Here is a 24731-nt window from a genome sequence, read left to right on the forward strand (position 1 = left end):
CCCTAGACATTTGGGATGGACTACATAAGAAACTTTCTTGGTCCTATGACTCCCCTCTGATGCCACTCCTACATCATAATCATTTCATGCCTGGAACTTTGGACCCTGGATTCAAATCATGGCCTCCAGAAGGTCCCTTCCTGCTACACCATGTCTCCGCTCAAGTACTCTTAAACCACTTTCTGAAATACTGGGACCCAAACCTCCCACGTTCATGGACAGATGGAGGTACAACCAACTGCAACGCTCCTTTTTTAACCCTCCCACAGCCATAACGAACCATTCAAGACCTCAATGAAATTGAATCCTTATTCAATTATGTGGACCCCCAGAGCACTGTATCTCACAATTCTACAGAGCCCTGATCAAGCTACAGCGCCCTAAATATCCCACCTAATTGGCCAAATGGGAATCTGATCTCGGATCCACTATAACAAACAAGAAGAAGGACAAAGTACTTCAACTTGCACACATCTCTTCACTTGCCTCGTCTATGGTGGAATATAACTATAAGCTCCTCACCAGATGGCACCACACACAAGCTAAACTCCATTGGATGTTCCCTATCAAATCTCCGCTATGCTGGAGGAACTGTGGAGAAGTTGCTACCCATGCACACATCTGATGGTTCTGCCCCCTCATACATCCATATTGGTGTTAGACCTGATCTGTCAGATCACTGATATCAATCGCCCCCAGGACCCCTGGACTATTCTCTTTCATGCCACCCAAAGGCCCATTGGCAGGTACAAAAGATCGCTTATTCCCCACCTGCTAAATTCTGCAAAGGCCCTCATCCCCACCCTTTAGAGCCAATCTACGATTCCTTCCATGAAATCTCGGTTGCAAAAGGTATCTGAAGTAAGCCTCATGGAAGAACTCACCCATATAGCAAGGGGGACCTCTGACCGCCATGCTCTAACCTGGGCCCCATGGTCCTCATTCCTCACCTCCTCTTGCTACAAAGACATCATCTCCTCGACCTCCCAGGACATTTAAACATTCTGGTTAGGCCCATTACCTAGTCCACCACCCCACTACTACCTATATCCTAGAGATCACCTTTTGAGCTCTCAGATGCTCTCTTGTACCTGCATTCTACTTGATTATATGTATGTTACCATGCTTACCAGCCTACTATCCCTTCCTCTCCCCACCTTCTCTTCCATCTTCAAGCTTCACCTCTCTACTTTTTTCCCCTCTTCAATCCCCCCCTTATTTCTTTTTCTTTTATTCTGCAATTTTCTCTCATTGCAAATGTTATCAAGTTACTTGTTCCTCAGATTTATGTTGACCTGTGTGCTCGTTCGTTCCCATATTCGCTTAGGGACCAATTCCTGCACCCCTGGCAGCTTAGTGTCTCTTACCACCATTGGTCCCAGGTTGTATCTCTTCTACTAGATACCATATGGGATCGCAGGAGTCTTAGATATTTGCTCTTATTGCATGTTGGAATAATGAATTACTATGTTATTATATCTTTCTTATATATGTATATCTTTTGTTCAATAAAAAGATATTAAACAAAAAAAAATCATTGTTATTACAAAAAAATAAAAAAAAGCTTAGAAGGATTGTATCTCTTTCTAGGTGCACTTTTAGTGTATAAATACAGCGCCATCTATCAGCGGAGATTTTCTGATAAATAAAGCCATGTAATGATCACATCAGCACTGACATCGTTTTGGATTTGAAAATAAATAAATTAACAAACTAAATAACTAATAAGGAGTAGGAAGGACCATGATTGTGAGGATAGACTGCGGAAATTAAAATAAATGTATTTTTTTACATACTGAATTGTCTTTTTTATGGTCAGCAGCACTAAAGAAAATAATATTTAAACAAATGTTACTATGTAGTAAGGTACTGTAGTGTGGTAAGTTGGGCTGGATTTCTCATTAGGCAGAGGGGCACCCGTCTGTACATGGCCGGATCTAGGGGGTCCTGGGGTGGGCTGAGCCCCCCAGATTTCAGTTGTGTCCCCCCAGGCCGCCCCAATGAACATTGTACCCACGCCCACTGCAAGTCAGGACAGGGGAATTGTCAGCGAAGAGAGAGCTGGCGGGAGGTGCAGACTTTCTGTGCTCCCCCCGCTCCTGTCAGTGGATCGCTCTTCCATACAGCGGATTACACAGATCCTCTTAGATCATACAGTACACTGTTTGATTCCCCACCCCCTATACACATTTCCAGGAGAGGAGCAGTCATTGGAGGAGGTAGGGGGCGGGGAATCAAGCCATGTACCATCCAATCTAAGAGGATCCTGTGTTATCTGCTGTATGGAGGAGCGCTGTTATCCCAGCTCTCTTCTCACTGACACCTCTCCTGTCTGGACTTGTATCGGGTGTGGGTACATGGTTCATGGGGGGCAGCCTGGGGGGGCACAGGGAGCCTTCCAACACCTTACTAATCCTGTAAGATTGGAGGGGGGCTGTTAGTGCTGGGAAGGGAAGGGTAATGGGGGGGATTTGTGTTAGGAGGAGGATAGGGGGGCGTATGTATTCGGGGGCAGAATTGGGGAAGATTTGTGCTAGGAGGGGAGAATTGGGGGCAGAGATTTGTGCTGGGAAGGGTAATTTGGAGGGGGTTGTGCTAAGAGGACAGATTTAAGGGGATTTAGTTGCTAGGTGTGGGGATTTGTGGCAGAGGGTTTGTACTAGGAGGGGAATTTGAAGGGGTTTTAGACTAGGAGGGGGGATTTGCAGGGAGAAGATTTGAGCTAGGAGGGAAATTTGGGAGAAGAACTTACACCAGGAGGGGGATTTGGGGGGGTTATATTAGGAGGGGGTATTTTGAGGAGATGATTTGTGCTAGGAGTGGGGATTTAGGAAGGGGGGAGTTTACACTAGGAGGGGGATTTGTGGGATGGATTTACTCTAGTAGTGGTGATTTGGGGAGGGGGGAGTTTACACTAGGAGGGGGGATTTTGGGGAGAGGATTTGTGCTAGGTGGGGGGATTTGAAGGAGTGGATTTGTGCTAGGATGGGGATTTGGACTGGGGAATTTTTGCATTTTTGTTTGGGAAGCATTTTAACTTGCAGGAGGAATTTATGTTTGAGGTGAGCGTGTTGATTAGTGCTGTTTTTTTTTGGGGAGGGGCACTTCAGAATTCTCCGCCTATAGGCTCCTGATATATAAATCTTGGCCAGTGGATGGAAGAATAACACATGGAGGGGGTGAAGATTCAAGAAATGGGGGATGATATGGGTGATATTTAAAGTGATTCCAAAGCTTCATTTTTTTTATTAAATAATAAACATGTGATACTTACCTGATCTGTAATAATCTCTTTCCTCCTCTTCTGGGGTTCCCTGCTGGAGCTCTCGGCTCCTCCTCCCTTCCGAGTACCCCCATAACAATGCTATGGAGGGGTTTATGTGATTACACCACCACTGTCCATAGACACACACCCCACTCCTTCCTCACAGAATTTGATTGGCTGCAGCAGGAGCCAATGGCTGCCTCTGTGTCTTGTGATTGGAGGAAGAGAGGAGAGAGGACTACTGGTGGGGTCAGTGCTGGATAGAGAGAGGTGACAGGTAAGTGTTTGGGGGAAGCACAGAAGGGAACGTTCTTTTACCTCAGTGCCGAGAATGAAAATCTTTAGCCTTTACAACCACTTTTCTTCTTTTTAATAAATAGATCATATTTTTTATGGGAGTTCACCTTCCTCTGGATCTACTAATATTTCTAAGAATACAGTTTAAATAGGACATTCATTTACCTTTCACAGAGATAAAGGCTACATCTGAGTACTCTGTCACATATGGACTATCCTTGCTGTATATTTGTTTAGTACATTTGTACAGTCCAGACTGACTCATCATTATATTAGGAATATGGAATGTGGAGTCAGATTCTGATGATTTTATCTCCTGATCATCCTTGTAGAATGTTGGATTTATTGCAATATAAAATCTCCAATGATGATAACATCTCAGAGTCAGGGGGTCTCCTTCATATATGGCAGATGGAGGTCTCTGCAGGATGACAATATCTGAAATGTAATAAAATGATACTTTAGGTTGTTCTATTCACACCCAACAATCTGTAATGATGGAAATGAGATGGATGACTCACGATATGTAACATCTAGGAAGACGGGATCACTGATATCACCACCGATGGTCTGGCACTGGTAATCTCCTCTGTCCCGTCTTACTAAGGATTCAGTGATATGAAGTCTCTGTTGATCTCCAGGTATTTGTCTCTTATCTTTGTACCAGTGATAGGTCCGGGGCTCCTCTGGTACAGTAGACGGCACATCACATGATAGAGTCACATCGTCACCTGGTAGTACATTCCCCCAGTTGGGTGTGAAGGTCACCACAGGTTTGATGGCCCCTCCTATAGAAGAAAAGAGATCACACAGAACACATAGAGAGCACAGTGTGCAGCAAAACATAGAGAGGTGATCACATCTTGTATGAGAAAAAAACATTCTCTATAGAAATGGGAATGTTTATAGTCCTGGGCACAGAGATTTTCCCACACGTTGGTAAATCTTTACTTTAAACAATGAAAACTACTCCCCTTAAAGTGATTTTTTTAAAAATACAAACATGTTATACTTGCTTGCTCTGTGTAATGGTTTTGCACAGAGCAGCCCAGATCCTCCTCTTCTCAGGTCCCTCACAGGCACCCCTGGCCCCTCCCTCCTGCCAAGTGCCCCCATAGCAAGCAGCTTGCTATGGGGGCATCCAAGCAGGCCTGTTCCCAAGCTGCTGCTCTGTGTCCATTCACACACGTAGCACAGCTCTACCCCACCCCCACTCTCTCCTCATTGGCTTATTGGCTATGACTGACAGTAACAGGAGCCAATGGCTCAGCTAATGAGGAGGAAGAGACCTGGGAGAGCAGCTGCTCTCATGTACACTGCTGGATTGGGATAGAGTAAGTATTGTAGGTCTGGTGGGGGAGGGGGCCTGCTGCATGTTGAAGGTTTTTTAAGTTCATGCATAGAAGGCATTAAGATAAAAAACCTTAAGGTTTAACTTTCCCTGCCTGAGCCATTTAAAAAAAAAATCATTTTAGGCCTGAAAATTTTTTAAACCCCCCGAAACATGACATTGTTTCTTAAAGCAGAGATTCTGAAGAATAAAATGGTGTTAGTTTCATTTTTTATGTCACACAATCTTAGCATAAGCAATATATTATGCACTCACAATGCACTCACAGCCACCCCCCCGGTCGGTCATCCAGCCCCACTTTTACCCCATCTAGGTCACGGCAGTGGTTCCTCTGGGTGGCAGGCGGTGACTTCCACTGCGTCTCCTCCTCCTCCTAATAGGCAATAGGATCGCTTGTCCTCTCAGCCAATCGAGTGATGGGTCTCAGGGCCCGTTTCCTGAATGGCCGGGAGGTGAATCAGGAAGACAATAATGAATATTCATTTGGAAATGTAACTGGGTGGGTTCAGGCTGCTGTGCTCTGCACCCCAAGCCCACCCTTTTTTGAAGCCTTTTAGAGCCTCAGGCTCTAACCATGTAATTCTAATTCTAAATCTTCCTGCAAGTAGATTAGGGGCTGGGCGTATGGATTGGGGGGCAGCGCCCCTGTTCCCTGTATGGATGGGCCGCCACTGCTGGAAACTCAGCCTGCTCTGGGTTAGGAGGTGATGTCACATCCGGTTGAACACATGATGAGTCTCTGGAGAGAACGGCGGAGCGGTTTCTTTACACACATAGAGGATGATTGGGCCGGTTGAGCTGACTGTGGATGCATACAGGCCGATCGAGCTGATGCTGGTCTGGGCACTTTTAAATGTAAGCGCATTAAACTGGATGTGTTTTTAATGGAAATGTGTTTAATAAATGTACTACACAATCATTTTATAATTTGTTTTTGGGGGTATTTGGCGATACATATTGGATGTGAGAAATTATGTGTTGAAAGTGCCTGTGGAGATTGTACTAGATGGAGTATTTATCCTATTTGTTCCCATGGGCATAATTGGCTGTATTGGTCTTTATGACCATCGGGATCTGGTGATCTCTATTACTACACGTGGTGGAGCACTGTTTGTTTGGAAAGTGGAAACGTTTTTCATACCCAATACACACTCTGCGGTGGATGGGTTTAGGTGACTCATTGGATTAACACATTATTTTATTTTTTATTATTAAAAAAAAATGTTTTCAATTATTCTCAGCATGGACATTGTATTGTTATAACAAAAACACATGGATTAAAGTGTTTTGGGCATTTTTTGTAATTCTTTGTGTTTAATATTTCATGTTGTTGGAGAATATGTATATTTTTTTTACATTTGGTTGATTCATCTAAAGTAAATGTTTAGCACAAATGTTGAAAGTGTTATGATTATTTTGGCCTTAAAGGGATTAGTTCCTTACTTTACCTATTCACTGTAACCATGAATAATGTGCCGAAAAATATTGATCTCACCCCAGTGTGCATGGCGATGTAATGATTGTAGTGCAATTGACATTTCCGTGTGTAGGTGCCCCCAATAGATACCTTTATGTTTGCATGTGTGTGTAGTGGTGGTGTTTTTTTTGGAGGGATTGTAGGTGTCCGGTGTAATTTTGAAACCATTGTCACTGAGATAGCAAGTGAGGGGATACCTAAAATTTTGAGAGGAAAGAGAGGATTTTTTTTAATAAGGCTACTTTCTGGTGACAACCATCTAAACAAGAATTCCCCTACTGGGGGAGATTTCCTCTCACTTCCTGTTATGTCTACGAGACAAGGAGAATAATCTATCCAATGAGACTCAGATGGCAGGAAAAAGATAGAGATTTAAACCCTTTAAACCTTTTTTTTTTTTTTTTATTTAAACCTATCCAAAAAAAAGGTTATGGCTTCATATTTACTTTATTTCGTTACTTCCTTTTCCTTTAAATTCTAGAGGAAAAAACGAAATATATCATTATAAACACTGGATGGATCATTAATATTGTTGCCTTTTTTCTGGTCTATTTTGGTCTTGTTCACACATATCTGAAAGTTGACAACTCCCTTTCTCTTAAAGTGGAAATAAAGTGTTTTAAACACAAATTTCTAGAAGGAAGGCTTTTATGGTAAAACAGACTCTGTGGGGTTGAGTTATTAAAACTGGAGACTGCAAAAACTGCAGCAGTTGTGCATAGTAGCCAATCAGCTTCTAACTTCAGCTTCTTCAATTAAGCTTTGACAAAAAAAAACCTGGAAGTTGATTGGTTTCTCTGCAGAGTTGCACCAGATTTTGCACTCTGCAGTTTTAGTAAATGAACCACATTGAGGTTGCTAGGATTGGATGTTAGGGAAATAGTAGTTATTTTTGGCTTCTCTGTAATCTGTGGAGAAGTTGTTGATTGTTTGGGGCTGTTCTGTGTTTCAAAGGCTGCAGGTTAGATTGTTTATCCCTGTATACCAGAGGATTCTAGAATCATAGTGGAATGGAAAGTCAAATGAGCAGTCTGAATATTTATTAGGTGACCGAAGAGTACACAAATAGTTGGAGGGCCAGGAGCAGCCCTTTTCTAAGCCCGGTTCTAGTCCTGGGTCTAGTCCTGCAGGAGGAGTCCGAAGCCTGAAGGGCTTGGCCCCTTTGGGCAGATTGCTGGACTTTTTCTGCATTTTGTAGAACTAATCAAGGGACTCCACCTAAGGATCTGGTCTGGAGAGCTCACTGAAGAGTGCTGGGTGGAAGTTGAAAGGGTCTAGCTGTCTTGTGGCATTGTGACAATTAACCTCTCCCTCACTGTAGAGTGTCCGGTGAAGGCAGGAAGGAAGCATCTGGTGAATCTTTCACACTATGAGTACTGATCTAAGCTCAGAGTCTTAGTGACTGTATGCTGAATTCCTTTTGGTGAAAGTGCAGTGGTAGCTCTAACTGAAATCTTTTTTTGCTCCTGCAATAAGACTATTCAGAGAGGCTTAGCAAAGTGAAGTGTCATCCTGCTATCATTCAGTGTTTCTGGAGTATCTCATATCACCTTACTAGCAAAAAGACATCTCTAGACTATTTAATGAGTCGGTGTGAATGAACTGTTGCTGTGAGTCTGGCTGCTTCTGCACTTGGGAAAGAACCAGTTAAATTACAGCGGCTCCCATGGGGGTAGTGCTACATGTCTTTTCTTTCATATAAGATTATTTTTACAATTGTCTTCTGATTGTACGATGAACCACACATGCTATAGCTGTTGGCAGCGATCAAATGAAAAAAAAAACGGACAGGCTGGTTGATCGACCGATCAACTTCTGACAACAAACCCGCCCATAGATAGATCAAAATTCAGCCAGTTCCTGCTGAACCAGCTGACTTAACTCATATGCACATGACTGGGAGTTACATCATCCCAGGCAGCTTACCAAGATGGCTGAACCTTAGGGATAACCAGGTGAAGATATCTGCTATGGTGAAGGAGCAAAGAGGGAGATCACAGACCTCAAATCGATGGGGGGGCTGCCTCGGTAGTACGCCGATCATACTGCCAAAGAAGCCTCTTGCACATTATGGCCAATTCCCACCCATCACAACTTCAACTTTAAGCAAACACCACCCTGGCCTATGTATGTAATAATGATTGGTTTTTATAAAGCAGTACTAGTTGTATCCCCCAAAAAATGTTGCCAGAAAAAAAGGCTTTTTCTTGTCTTTGACTGGAGACAGACAACTTGGCATTAAACATCTACAAACCTAACTAAAGAGACGCAAGCCACAGAAAGGCTTTTTATAGTCATAGCTAAAGCCCTCACCTGTGGATAACTAAAAATTGTCTAGTAGTACCACAGTTTGCTGACAGGACCAACAGGCCCAAATACAAAAACACAATCCACAGGATGATGTCTTGGTAAAAAGGAAACAAAATTGTGTCCATAAAAAAAAACACTTTATAAGATTAGTTCTACTACTAGTCTAAGCTGGCCTTATATGTTGAAATGATCCCCCACAACTGTACCCATCTTCCTACATCATTTGGATGTCTTGTTTATCTAGGTCTCCCATTGACTTCAAAGTATTCAAAAGTCGAATTCCTTAGAAATTCTATCAAATTTGAACTTTAAAAAATTTAGAGGAATTTAAGTTCAACCCAAAATAAAATCTCAGTACTATAGACCTTTCAAACAAGCATTTCTGTGATATATTCAAACAAAAGTTTAATTTCAATTGTGTGCAAATTTTGGCTAACCCGCGCTGATTTTAAAAAGGCTTCTAGAAAATGGTAATCAATGACCCAGACTTCTTCACATGGAAAACTTTAGGCTCACATGGATATTTTTTATATTATTAGTAAAATTTAGGGTATCGGTTTTAATTCTGTACTCACCAGATTCTCCTATGTTTAAAGCTGAAAATAAAAAATGCACTATTTAGAAAATATTATGTACAGTACATGTCATTATGTGTTTCAGTCATTTTGTTCTCTTCCAATTTCAGTGAAAATGTATACAATTCTAACAAGAATATTGTTATGATCCCAATTTTCTCAAGTCAAAAGAACATTGGAAATGTCACTCTTTCTTCACAAATACACATGGAAAAACTAAAGCGTGGTTTGGTGAGGTTGGATTAAGCAATCAGACCTTATGTAGCCACTCTACAATAGTGTAGGCATCAACTGCCCTCATATTTACCCCATAAGCCCCCTTATAACAGTGATTAGACATGTTAATTTACCCTTCAGATCCTTCCATGTTTCTATTATAACCTTCTTACCAAGACTCGTCTTTTATGCCTTATGTATCCACCATCCAACCCACCACCATTACTTTTATGAAGCTCTTTTTTTATCTTCGACTTCCTCTTCACCCTTGTTCGTTTCAAATCAAACAGGAATCAGACTTTGAATTATGTATTCACCTTGTCCCTTAACCAGGCACCCTCATTCAGCTCCCTTATGGAGGGCTCAGACCCCCACCCCTCAAAAGCTGTATAAGCTGAGGGGTGGAGATACGAGGGTGGGATCTACTAGGAAAGTATGACATGAGACAAGGGATACTCAGCAGAAGAATGAGGACACATACCCCTGTGAATGGAAGCCTTCCACCCTGTGTGATAAGACCACAAACAGAGCTTACAATCAATACTTATAAAGCAGCACTGGTCAACAGATGCAAAAATAATACGTGTATCTTAAGTAGAACCTCCAACAGGTTCATAGAAATTGGATGATTTGTGTATTCCACATAATCTCAAAGAAAAGACACTCAACCAATACTCAGATAATGTAAAGAATAAAAACCATTCTACTTACACAGGAACACAATGGCAAGTAAGACAGACATGGTAGCCGGGACCTGAAAGTTGTGACGGTCTTTCTGAGAATCAGAAGTTTTGACCTTCTTCTCACTTCCTGAGTGCTATTTATATACATTTTACCTGACTAAAAAACCAATGTCGTGACAACGAAGTACGTGGAATAACTATAGTCAATGAGATGTAATTTCTGGCTTATTTGATATAATAGTCTAAACAAAACTCATATTACATTTTAGGGTGGACAATTCTGGCCTTGTACCCAGTAGTGTTGGGCTGAACATCCCCTTGTTCGGTTCACACCAAAACTCCCAAATAGAGAAAAACTTCTGACCCGAACAGCAAACCCTATTAAAGTCTATAGGACCCGAACTTAAAAATCAAAAGTCCCCATTTTGAAAGCTTATATGCATGTAATAGGCCATAAAAAGGGGTATGGGGGCCCGGGTACTGCCCTGAGGGACATGTATAAATGCAAATTTTGATCAGGAGAAATTATTTTAATGATGCTTACAGTGCAACAATAAAACAAAAAATTCCTTTAAATATAGTGCCTGTGGGGGGGTCCCCTTAGTCTGCCTGTAATGTGGCGCATCTGTACCGTGTATAGAACCTGCTGTAGCAAAAATGAAATTTCTAAAGAAAAAAAATTGACATTTAAATTTCCAGCAATACAATACCATTGCAGGCAATAGAAAAAATTTAAAAATGTACAAAAAGAAACATCAATTACGACGTCAGCCAGCACCACCGGACTCAAAAAAGGAAAAAAAAGGCTCCGCTGTCAACTAAGACAAACCGCCTGGCTTGCGTTTGACAGTTCTTATATAGGTAAGGGCGGGGACACCTGGTGACATCACCTGTGGCACTGCCCCTTGTGACATTACCAAACCAGCATGCTCCAATTCGTGACATCACAAGGGGTGCCACCCACCCCCCTATGTTGAAGGCACATGGCCTGGAATGGTTCAGGAGGGGGGCACTCGCTCACCCCCCCTTTCCTTGCCTGCCAGGCTGAATGCTCGGATAAGAGTCTGATCTGGATTTTGGGGGAGCCCTAAGCATTTAAAAAAAAAATTGGCATGAGGTCCCCCATAAAATCCATACCAGACCGAAGGGTCTGGTAGGGGTCCCCCACACCATTTTTGTTTTCTCTTTTTAATTGCCTGCAATGTTTTTGTTTTTTTTATTCAGCTGTCAGCGGAGAAGCCCATTGACAGCTGAAGACTCATTGGTTGTTAAAGAGCCCTTGGCAAGCTTCCCGGCCAGATCCATAACAGCCAGCTATTCACTGTGCCATGATTGGGCAGAGGTTTGCCCAATCAGGGCTCAGAATGCACTGTGCAGCACACAGTGTATTGAAGGGTGTTCAGCGGGGCGAACACCCGCTGAACGCCCTACAAATTTGGGTGTTCGCAGAACAGGCGATGTTCGGGCCAAACTTTTGCTCGGCCTGAACTGTTCGCTTAACTCTAGTACTCAGTAGATGTACCAATAAGAATTGAAGCAAGCACCCAAGCACCCATTGAGGGGAGATTTACCAATCAGAATAGTAAACATTCCATTATATCCCCTTTTACTCCTCCCCCAGCTGCCAAATGAAAGTTTTCTAGAGAGGTGAGGTGTGAGAAGCTGGGCCAGCATACACAGTACCTGACATTTCAAGAAGAGGGAGGGCTATGATGTGCAATGAGCATGATTTTAGGTTGCATTATTGCTTATCTTCCTCATAATGTACACTCTGTATGTATATTTCTGTATTTGATACATACACTTGGTATGTATCAAATACAGAAATTATCACACATTCCAGCTGGTTCCCTAACTAATTGGACTACATTTACTAACTTCACATTTATGCAATCAAATTTTTAGCACCCCAGCTGGTAGGGATGAGTTGAGTTACTTTTGCAAACATAGTTTTTCAGCAAAGTTATACATTTTCCTAAAATTTTCTAAGCAAAGACTGTCAATTATGTTAATTTTGCTTCTTAAGTGAAAGCAAAATTTTCCTGAGAATGTATTTAGAGGGTATTTTTGGGGATCGCTTGTGGCTCAAAACCCACCCTAGGCCACTATCCATCCAAAGGGACTTAGGTTGAAGTAAGGAAATCCGCCACTTAGGGAAACTCAATCGGGGCAGATTTCCTTACTTCAACCTAAGTCCCTTCGGATGGATAGAGGCTTTTTGATACAAGTCACTTTGACTGGAACCACATCTGGATTTGTCTGATAAGGGAGGAGTCACTTAACAATTTTAGCTTCAGCTTTTAAGAGCTGTAAACAGCAATCTTGTTAGCAGGTGCCCTCCAGGGGCCACAGGAAGTATTACAAGCATTTGTCTGTTACCTTAGACTCAGATTCAGTGTCGGTTGATGGCCCCTTCAGGCCAGAGGTCAAATTGAAATCTAGAAACCCACACACCTGTAGAAGGATTGTGTCTTCTCCTCAGCCTGCAACGTGGTTTATTCATACCTGAACACGTCTTCAAATTTATTTTAAAAATGTGCCATTAAGCACTCACTTTACTCCACTAGCTTGCCTCTTCACACTGTATCTTTATCTGTATTCTGTCCGAAGGCACAAAGGGAAGCCACCATACTTTAATTTGCAAGGCCTTGCACACTGTGACCAACAGACTCGGTTGCTAGGAGGGTTCTGTACCATAGCAGGCTCCAACATGGAAACCCTGCCACTAAGTGAGGTGTATGAAGTACTAAACTACCCATCACTGCCAGAACCTCCATCACCAGCCACCGTCACCACTTCCTCTGCCAGTTGTCTGCTTTTCCTTCTTGTTACACTCTTCTCACACCATTAAAATGATTTTATCATCCACTCTTTTACTTCCAGAGGAATAACCATGGTTTTAACTGTCTCCCTGTTCTTTTGACTATAGCATGACTACACATCTCTGTAATGTCCTTCTCCCCATTTCAAGCAAATGACACAAGGCAACTTCTTCTTTGACAAAAACTCAGTTAACTGAATCAATTTACAGAATACAGTTGAGGTACGACTTTATTAGAGAAAATTCCTTTACATTTATGATTATATTTATCTATACTTTTACCGATTATGCTTTATATTTGGCTACATGTTGGCCTGGCTGTGCTGTTTCCCTAGTGGTGCTGCCTATACCTTAAACTTAGGAAAGTCCTCATACACGCGGTTGCCAATAAGTTGTTCCCGTTAAAGGGTGACGCTGCCAGTAGAATGGTTTACATTGCACTTAGGTCCTGAATGTTCTGCTCCCACACCAGCCTGCAAGGAGGTGCCACACACATACAGGGGAAGATATGTCACAAAATTACATAAACCCCACAAATTAAGTGCCACTCATGGCCATCATCAGTGTTGTATACTCGGAAAGCAAGCAAAGAATGATTTTGGACTCTACAGACCATGCAAGGAGTACACTATTTCTAATATAAAATCATACAATTTATTAAATAACAAATGTTGAAAAAAGTCCTACAATACAAATATTTTTTGCAGTTAAAAGCAACAGTAGTGCTGATACATTTCACTGTGTATAATCATACACTAGAAGAGAATGCTGGTAAAGTGCTGGTAAAGTGAGTCTTCATATGCCAACGTATTTCACCAGACTCTGCTTCATAAGGGCTTACTCCTTGTGTGGCCTGTACAGTCCCAAATTGTTCTTTGCTTGCTTTATAATTACATTAATCCCTGCATTCATTAGCTAAAAAAGTAACCACTTGCGGACCGCCCGCCGTTGTTGTACGTCCGTTTTTTTAAGTGGAATACCGTTGTTATGGCAGCAGCTAGCTGCCTTAACCCCGGTATCCTCTTCAACAGCGTGAGGTCTGCTTTCAGATAAAAGTGGTCTCTGTGGCAGATTCACAGGGAGATCACTTTTATCGGGGGTGGGAGAGGGCCCCCCCTCTTGCCGCGTTCCTGTCATCTCTACAGCTTACTGGAGCCATCGGTAGCGGTGGAGACCATCGCGTCCTCTCCCCTCAACAGCTTGGAGCCAAAAGAGGGAACGATGGCCCCCACTTCGCTCCATACTTCTGAAAGGGGAGAAAAAAAATTTGAAAAAAAAAAAAGTAATTTATGTATGTATTTATTTATGTATTTATTTATTTATTTATTTATTTATTTATTTTATTGCATTTTAGTGTAACTGTAAGACCTGAGGTCTTTTTAATCCCAGATCTCATATTTAAGAGGTTCTGTCATGCTTTTTTTCTATTACAAGGGATGTTTACATTCCTTGTAAATAGGAATAAACGTGACCCAATTTTTTTTTTGAAAGGACAGTGTAAAAATAAAAAGTAAAATAAATAATAGAAAAATGTAAAGCGCCCCGTCCTGCCAAGCTTGCGCGCAGGAGCGAACGGATATGTAAGTTGTGCCCGCATATGAAAACGGTGTTCAAACCACACATGTGAGGTATCACCTCGATCATTAGAGCGAGAGCAATAATTCTAGCACCTCCTCTGTAACTCAAAACTGGTAACCTGTAGAAATTTTTAAACGTCACCCATGAAGATTTTTAAGGGTTAAAGTTTGTCGCCATTTCATGAGCGGGCACAATTTTAAAGCATGACATGTTGGTTATCAATTTACTTGGCATAACATTATCTTTCACAATATAAAAAAAACTGAGCTTTACTGTTGAGAAATGAAATTAGCGTACAATGTTATCTGCTGGCTAAAAAAAAGAATACAAGATATTTCTATATAGTAATAATTTTTACCTGACCATTATTAAAAAAGACAATGTATACAAAATTCACTTCATACTTTTTTTAGTTTTCAGAACTTTGAATAAACAACATAATCAGTAAAGTGTGACATTTGTGTTTTGCATCTTATCTTAGTTTTTTTTCAAAGAAAACCACTTTATTTCCTTCCTGACAAACTCTCCTCAAAATGTGAGCTCAGTGACCACTTCTGCTTTGTCCACGGCTCACTATATTCAGCGTATAAACTCATTAGTTTAATCTTTTATATTTTTTCAAAATTAATATCAAGTTTTTTTGGGAATATTAATTTGTTGAAAATGCTGAATTTCCTTTAAATTCAACCAAGACATTTTCCATGTTTACTTTGAGGGCCTCAGATTCCTAGAAGTTCTTCTTCTTCTCTATCACTTGTTGTGGAAGTAGGTGAAACATATGGCAGCAGATAATATAAATCCAGAGATCACCATGTGTATAGTATTCTGAACCGTGTAATCTGAGGAGAGAACCAGTGATGGAAGTTATACGATTTTTAGAACATATTGGGGGTTATTTACTAAAGGATAATCCACTTTGCACTGCAAGTGCACTTGGAAGTAAAGTCGCTGTGGATCCGAGGGGGACATGCAAGGAAAATTAAAAACAGCATTTTAACTTGCACATGATTGGATGATAAAATCAGCAGAGCTTCCCCTCATTTCAGATCTACCCCTTAGATTTAGAACAACTGCACTTCCAAGTGCACTTTGAGTGCACTTTCAAGTGCACTTGCAGTGCAAAGTGGATTTGCCTTTCGTAAATAACCCCCATTGTGTGATTTTGAACTGAATTTAACTGACTTAACAAAACTAAACTGTGAGATAAGCACATCCCCTGCTGAAGAGAAGCGCAAGTTACAAGTTGGTGAATAAATAAGGAAAGGGAATAAAGACTAAGTGAAAGAGAATAAGGGAAGTAAATAAAGACTAAGGGAAAGAGAATAAGGGAAGGAAATAAAGAGTAATAGAAAGAGAATAAGGCATGGGAGTAAAGACTAAGGGAAAGAGTATAAGGGAAGCAAGAAAGAATATATGAAAAGGAATAAGGAAAGGAAATAAAGAATAAGGGAAAGAGAATAAGGGAAAGTCTAAGAGAAAAGGAATAAGGGAAGGGAATAAAGACTACAAGATAACCTTCAAACAGGTAAACAACATGATAGCTCCATAAGCAACACCCCTTCAATGAAGAGGGCAGATCAGAACAACCCCCCTACACCGGAGAGATCTCGCGATGGACTATCCATCCTTTCTCCCTTCTTTCCTTTCTCTTACCCCTAATCTGTTCTCTCCCTTTTTTTTATCAACATCCATTAACCTACAGCTTCACACAATCCTCTACAGATTTATCCCCAGTTGGGAGGGCTATGTTGGCCATTGTATAGAACATCCTATTTGCACTTTTCCTCCCCCAACCAACCCTCCTAACCCAATCATACACACTCTGGGCTTACTTCATAACTCCTCACCCCCTCCCTAACTGTTTTACTTTCTGCCTTCAAATACCCTCTTTCTTACCTATTGATTTAGGTTTGACCCAGATATTTGATGTGCATTATCAGTTGCTTGATACAAAAAGCCTTCCTTGACTTTGGGCACTGATAGCCCCGAGGCAGGCAAACTGTTGTACCTGTTACATCCCCCCAACAAATTGTTACAACACATTGAATGTATACAACTATGCTTGATACATTTCTGTACTGTATCATTGATTCATATAAACTGTATAAAAACAGACAAACTGTAATTATATAATGGTCATATTGGCAAATAAATCATAATGTGCCAATTACATAATGAAACATTTCCTACCAAAAAATTTTTTTCTCACCTACTAGTACAGGTCAAAAGAATAGAGCAATCACCACCATTCGCCAGGCGTCATCTGTTGAACCAACTGGTGCAGATTATCCCTGGGTGCCAGATCCCAGAAGGACAATACCAATGAGAGGACTGGACCACACAATTAAGGGCAGAAAACTGATACGGCCCGTACTGAAAGAAGACAGGAAACCAATGAGATCCTATATACCAAAAATCATAAGTAATGCTGCTAAATGATTGTGATAATAAATCACTTATAACAGTAAATACTGCCCAATTATGTATGTGGGTATATTGGGTATGGAATTAGGTTCCCAAGTTTATGTATAGAGACAAATTTGTGGCTACAGGAGCTAACTAGCTAAAAAATCCCCTCCCAATCCAGGGGAGAAAGCCTCCCAAATGGCAGATAGAGAGTATATAGGACAACAAGATAGCATTGCACTTATCCAAGTACATATAGTCTAAGTACATATAATCTAATGGGGTGCTGAGGCCCTCAGAAACCGTAGGGCAATATAGCAACCCAATTAATAGCAAATATTACGGTATAGGGGCACTATCACTGGATACCAACAATTATAAAAACGATCTCCCGCAACAGAGGACAAATAACCACTAACTTACCCCTATTGAGGAGGAGGAGAGGAAGCCTGAGCATTGCTCCTAACCAGAGAAGTATGGTTCTGCCCGTAACGATGGATGGCAGCAGGATGCGTCTAACAGACAGCACCGGCGCCTCCATCTTTTCAACTGTGTAGTCCCACCAAAAGCAATAAGGTCAGAATTGACCTCCGGCATTGCTTCCAGTTCGGACATCCCTGCCAAGGATGTGCGCGCATCCAGGGAGCGAACGCTCACGCATTCACATCCAAAGGTGCGCGTGCATTGCCCATACTACGCTCGTAGGCGTGAGGGGCAAGTAGGGGCGGAAAAAGAAAAGCTCCGCCCCCTGAGCAGGGACGTTCGAATCCCCCCATCTAAGGTTCCTGTGACCAGCAGAACATAAGATAACAGTCCGGGAACAGGGGGAGCCCATAAACTAGTCCAGCAGGAACTATATATATTTAAATCATTAATGACATTTACATACATATACATTTCCATACAAACGCCTATACAGGGATCTTTCCCCACAAGCAAAACAAGCATGCATAGGCTCAGCATAATTTAAAAGATTTTATTTGATCACCTATATGGTGGAGCAATCGGGATAGAGAGACCCCGGGCACATAATAGTGCCCTGTGTCTTTCCATCCACATAAAGGACTGCCCCACCAGACAGGTACTAGGGCAGACAGTATGTAAGACTCGAGAAAGGAAAATAGATAGAGACCCAACAGGAAAGTCCCGTATATACAATAAATAGAAATTTAAAGGCACATGACAGACCAATAGATGCTATTCAAATATAATTTTGTTTTTATATATTGATCATGTTATCCCACCTCCACCCATCATAGAAAAGGTTTGAATGAGAGTGCTGTGTTAAGGCCAGGCGGATAGGTCGCCCGTTGGTTAAATATCCATCGGGCCTCACGTTGTAATATTGTTTTGTCTACATTTCCTCCCCTTTCGAAGTCAGGTATGACTTCTAGGGCAAAGAAAGAGACAAAACTGGGATCAAAACTATGTCGGAGACCAATGTGCTTACAGATGGGAGTGTAAAGTAGCCCTGCGTCTAAATAATATAGATGGTCCTGGATTCTTTTGGCAAATGGACGTTTTGTTTTGCCTATATAAAATGCACCACAACGGCACATAGCCAAATAAACAATGCCTGTCGTGGAGCAGTCGGCGTAGCCCTTAAGCTTGTGGAAGCCTCCTCTTGGGAGGAGGCATCCAGTGCCTTCCTTAATCCATGGGCAAACTTCACAGTGTCCGCATCTAAAAGTGCCACTGCCCCCTTCCACCCCCAATAAAGATGTCAGGGGTTGCATGTGGCTATGAACTAGAGTGTCCCTAATTGACCGTGACTTCCTATAGGTGATTTGAGGTGCATTGGCTACATATTTTGAAATAATAGGATCCTCGGATAAAAAATGCCAATTACTACTGATAAGACTGCAAACTATATGTTGATGGACCGTAAACGTCGTAATTAATTTTGTAGTGGGATGTGGGTCATGTATCTTCTGTTTGAAAATGATAGTATCGCGTGCATTCTGTTTGGCTCGTTGGTAGGCCCTCTTTAGGACTTTCTTGCTGTAGCCTCTGTTAAGCAACCTGTCACGAAGTGCCTTTGCTTCTCTTTCAAAATCTTCATCTCTGGCACAATTCCGTCGCAGCCGAAAATATTGTCTGTAGGGTATGCTATGTACCAGCGTACGGGGATGGGAGCTGGAGAAATGTAGAATGGTATTCCCCGCCGTCTCTTTCCTGTACAATGCACTAAAAATTGTACCGTCCTCTCTGAGGACAAGGCGTAAATCCAAGAAGGGGATGGTAACCGCATCTGATTGCATAGTAAACTTTAAATTGAAGTTGTTGTGGAGAGGAGTTCCATAAATTCATTAAGTGATTCCACCGATCCCGTCCAAATGAGGAGGACATCATCGATGTACCTCCGCCAAAGGAGGATGTGGCAGAGGTACATCGAGGCCTCCTCACTGGAGAAAAGAGTGCGTTCCCAGTTTTGTCTCTTTCTTTGCCCTAGAAGTCATACCTGACTTCGAAAGGGGAGGAAATGTAGACAAAACAATATTACAACGTGAGGCCCGATGGATATTTAACCAACGGGCGACCTATCCGCCTGGCCTTAACACAGCACTCTCATTCAAACCTTTTCTATGATGGGTGGAGGTGGGATAACATGATCAATATATAAAAACAAAATTATATTTGAATAGCATCTATTGATCTGTCATGTGCCTTTAAATTTCTATTTATTGTATATACGGGACTTTCCTTTTGGGTCTCTATTTATTTTCCTTTCTCGAGTCTTACATACTGTCTGCCCTAGTACCTGTCTGGTGGGGCAGTCCTTTATGTGGATGGAAAGACACAGGGCACTATTATGTGCCCGGGGTCTCTCTATCCCGATTGCTCCACCATATAGGTGATCAAATAAGTCACAATGTATATTCTTTTAAATTATGCTGAGCCTATGCATGCTTGTTTTGCTTGTGGGGAAAGATCCCTGTATAGGCGTTTGTATGGAAATGTATATGTATGTAAATGTCATTAATGATTTAAATATATATAGTCCCTGCTGGACTAGTTTATGGGCTCCCCCTGTTCCCGGACTGTTATCTTATGTTCTGCTGGTCACAGGAACCTTAGATGGGGGGATTCGGTCGTCCCTGCTCAGGGGGCGGAGCTTTTCTTTTTCCGCCCCTACTTGCCCCTCACGCCTACGAGCGTAGTATGGGCAATGCACGCGCACCTTTGGATGTGAATGCGTGAGCGTTCGCTCCCTGGATGCGCGCACATCCTTGGCAGGGATGTCTGAACCGGAAGCAATGCCGGAGGTCAATTCTGACCTTATTGCTTTTGGTGGGACTACACAGTTGAAAAGATGGAGGCGCCGGTGCTGTCTGTTAGACGCATCCTGCTGCCATCCATCGTTACGGGCAGAACCATACTTCTCTGGTTAGGAGCAACGCTCAGGCTTCCTCTCCTCCTCCTCAATAGGGGTAAGTTAGTGGTTATTTGTCCTCTGTTGCGGGAGATCGTTTTTATAATTGTTGGTATCCAGTGATAGCGCCCCTATACCGTAATATTTGCTATTAATTGGGTTGCTATATTGCCCTACGGTTTCTGAGGGCCTCAGCACCCCATTAGATTATTTGTACTTAGACTATATGTACTTGGATAAGTGCAATGCTATCTTGTTGTCCTATATACTCTCTATCTGCCATTTGGGAGGCTTTCTCCCCTGGATTGGGAGGGGATTTTTTAGCTAGTTAGCGCCTGTAGCCACAAATTTGTCTCTATACATAAACTTGGGAACCTAATTCCATACCCAATATACCCACATACATAATTGGGCAGTATTTACTGTTATAAGTGATTTATTATCACAATCATTTAGTAGCATTATTTATGATTTTTGATATATAGGATCTCATTGGTTTCCTGTCTTCTTTCAGTACGGGCCGTATCAGTTTTCTGCCCTTAATTGTGTGGTCCAGTCCTCTCATTGGTATTGTCCTTCTGGGATCTGGCACCCAGGGATAATCTGCACCAGTTGGTTCAACAGATGACGCCTGGCGAATGGTGGTGATTGCTCTATTCTTTTGACCTGTACTAGTAGGTGAGAAAATTTTTTTTTGGTAGGAAATGTTTCATTATGTAATTGGCACATTATGATTTATTTGCCTATATGACCATTATATAATTACAGTTTGTCTGTTTTTATACAGTTTATATGAATCAATGATATCGTGTCTAGCCCTGATGAAGCGAAAAGTTCTTTGCGAAACATGTTGGCTGATAGTCACGTACGAATTTTGATATGTACTACTGTATGGTCATATTTTCTTAAATGTATTTTGTTATTTTTTTCTGTTTTTTTCCTTTTGATACTGTAATAAAATTTGTACTTTTTTATCAACTTAATTGATCTTTACCTACTACTTATGGACAGAATATTTCCCGGCAAAATCCCATTTGTTTTGGAGAAGGAGATTCTCCTCCTTTCTCTTCCCTCTTTTCTCATATATGTGTAGTAGGGATTGGGAGATCTGTCTGAACTATTCCCCGGCCATAGTCCAACCACTTATATTTTTCTGTACTGTATGTTCAAAAAATAATTTTTTTCAATAAATCTTGTTTGTAAAAAAAAAAAACTAGGAGAAAGAGAATTAAGTAATAAAAGAAAGATTAAGGGAAAGAGAATAGTGGAAAAGAAAAATATAAGTAAAAGGAGAATAAGGAAAGGGGATAAAGATTAAGGGAAATAGAATAAGTTATCACAATGTGTAAATGTTGAGTCTTGGTGCTGCTCATCTTACTGCCACCCTGGGCACTGACCCACTTGTGCCATTATAGTAAATACAGCCCTGCCCGCTAGCTCATCCTTTATTTGTCACCAGAGACCAGTAAAGATCACTTTTGTAGGTTCATGGATGCTCACATGTGGTGACAATAAAGGTCAATGAAAATTGGGTAATAATAGTTCTGTTTATCACATTCATCTAGATGTGTTCTGTAATACTGAAGATGATTCATGGCTCCTCCAAGCAGCTTTATTACCCCTAGTCAGTGAAAAAAGAGACAGGGTGTTTGAGCCCCACTCAGTCACACCGTAGGGGAAATTTGGTGATGGACTAACTCGGTACAACTTAAACAGCATACATTCAAAGTTTAAAAAAAAAATAATACAACTCTTTAGTGAGCTTAAAAACATAGGATATCCAAGTACTTAATAATAGACATCAAAGGGATATGCAAAAACAATCCATGTATATCACCAGCATTCATGTCCTCTAGGGGTGAGGATCAATATATGATGGATTCCCATGGATATCATTGTTCTCAACAAGTTTTAACATTTAACTGCTTTCAGGAGAATATCTGTAATTAATCATTGCGATAATAAAAATCAGATATTACAGTGTAACAATGTAAAAGATAACTATCAATGGCAACATTTCTATGCTCATATAAATTTTGCTGTTGATAGTTATCTTGTTGTGGACCTGTTGTATCCACTGCAGTAATACACAGTAATAGAGAACCCAGTGAGGTCAGCTTTGGCACAAGTCATTTTTTTTCTACCTGTATATCTGGATGGTGAGTGGTAAATGGAGACACGGGAGGAAACCAACACAAACATACAACCTTCAAGCGGTCAATGCACTGAATGATAACTGGGCTCAGAGCTCCAGTGCTGCAAGGGTGTCCTCCTGTATGAAGTATTAAGACTTAGCAGTCCAATATTATGTTAGTACATAAGTCTGATCCTCTCATCCACTGCTGGAGGAGTCCCCAGACTCATTTCTGGAAGTGGTGTGTCTCTATGGGAGGCTGTACAGGTTTACTCTACCCTGGAACTAGCACCACATCCAATGGCCTCCTCCAGAGCTGAATGGAAGTCTTGGCACACATATACACCACACATCACTTCACAAGATATGGTGACAGGTTCCTCTAAGCAGGTTAGGGAAGAATAGAGAAGGAAAAGGGCTATAAATGGCTCTTGAGGGTTAGAAAAGCACTCTTAATTTTTTTTGTAAACTTTATTTTCTTTTACTTCTTTATAAGAAAAACAAAAAAAGCTTAGAAGAATCATATCTCTTTCTACATGCACTTTAACCCCCTTAATGACCAGGCCATTTTTTGCGATACGGCACTGCGTTACTTTAACTAACAATTGCGCGGTCGTACGACGCTGTACCCAAACTGAATTGATATCCTTTTTACCCTACAAATAGAGCTTTCTTTTGGTGGTATTTGATCACCTCTGCCATTTTTTTTTGTATTATAAATAAAAAAGAACAGCAATGTCTTTACTTTCTGCTGTAAAACATACCCAATAAAAAAATACAAAAAAATCAATTTAGGCCAATATGAATTCTGCTACATAAAGGCCACATGAGCACAGAGTCTGGCCTCAAACCGATAGAACACCTTTGGGATGAATTTGAGCAGAGACTGTGAGCCAGGCCTTCTCATTCAACATCAGTGCCTGACCTCACAAATGGGCTTCTGGAAGAATGGTCAAACATTCCCATAGACACACTCCTAAACCTTGAGGACAGCCTTCCCAGAAGAGTTGAAGCTGTTATAGCTGCAAAGGGTGGGCCAACTCAATATTGAACCCTACGGACTAAGACTGGGATGCTATTAAATTTCATGTGTGTGTAAAGGAAGGCATCCCAATACTTTTGGTAATATAATGTAGTTGCTCCTGAAAACTGTTGGCATGAACAAGGTGTGATTGTGAAAAGTGGGAGATTTTTCTTTGGGAAGATAAAACTTATAAAAGTTCAGTAAAGAGACACTGTGAATTTGTTCTTCGTCTGCATGTGTTCGCTCAGTGTAAATGCATTTAAAAAAAAAAAAATCAACATCTTTAACTAAGTTTACAATTTAGTGTTGGGTCACATTCATAGCCATCTTGGCCACATGTGGCCTGTGGGCTGCAGGTTGGACAAGCCGGGTCTAGAGTCTCACTCCCGCGTGCACTTTGCTATGTAACGTGTGAAGTACAATGAACATTTTTGTGCGTTGGCGCAACCAACAGATATGCTTATGTTTGTATGTTTGTTTATAATGTGGATAACATTTTGGGGGTGTTAAGTGCTGGGGTTGGGTGTAACTATTTATTTACACTAAACTTTATTTTTTATCACATAGAGGACAAAACGCCCCTATGTGATACTATTGTGGTGTAACAGGCTCTCTTTCTTGGGACATTAGGAGTCTATTAGACCTCCTGATGTCTCAATTGCCCTCTATTACAGCTAATGCAATGCAGATCATCATATTAGTAACTTGAAAGTGAAAACAGAAACTGGAAGTGATATTTTACACATTTCTTCCAGGTTCTTACTAAGAAGGGAAGATATACCAACTGCCTGATATGTCTACAGGACGGAAAGTGAAATCTTTCCAAAGAGTTTCCAGCCCTATACAAAACAAAAAAGATAGGGGTTCCCTGCCTTATACAAAAAAAAAGAAAGGGGTTCCCTGCCCTACACAAAACAAAAAAGATAGAGGTTCCCTGCCCTATACAAAATGAAAAAGATAGGGGTTCCCTGCCCTATACAAAATGAAAAAGATAGGGGTTCCCTGCCTTATACAAAAAAAAGATAGGGGTTCCCTGCCCTATACAAAACAAAAAAGATAGCGGTTCCCTGCCCTATACAAAACAAAAAAGAAAGGGGTTCCCTGCCTTATACAAAACAAAAAAGTTAGGGGTTCCCTGCCCTATACAAAACAAAAAAGAAAGGGGTTCCCTGCCTTATACAAAACAAAAAAGATTGGGGTTCCCTGCAAAACAACAAACAA

General features: G+C 41.3%; 1 protein-coding gene across 1 annotated transcript in view; it reads right to left on the bottom strand.

Annotated features, from left to right (window-relative positions):
• Positions 1 to 24731, bottom strand: part of LOC141116704 (Fc receptor-like protein 5) — a 196063-nt gene that overhangs the window by 120435 nt on the left and 50897 nt on the right. Inside the window, exon 4 of the mRNA XM_073609096.1 lies at positions 3728 to 4000. Coding sequence (XP_073465197.1) covers positions 3728 to 4000 — 273 coding nt within the window. The remainder of the gene's footprint in view (positions 1 to 3727; positions 4001 to 24731) is intronic.

Source organism: Aquarana catesbeiana, linkage group LG13, assembly GCF_042186555.1.
Source record: "Aquarana catesbeiana isolate 2022-GZ linkage group LG13, ASM4218655v1, whole genome shotgun sequence".
Classification (NCBI taxonomy): Eukaryota; Metazoa; Chordata; class Amphibia; order Anura; family Ranidae; genus Aquarana; species Aquarana catesbeiana.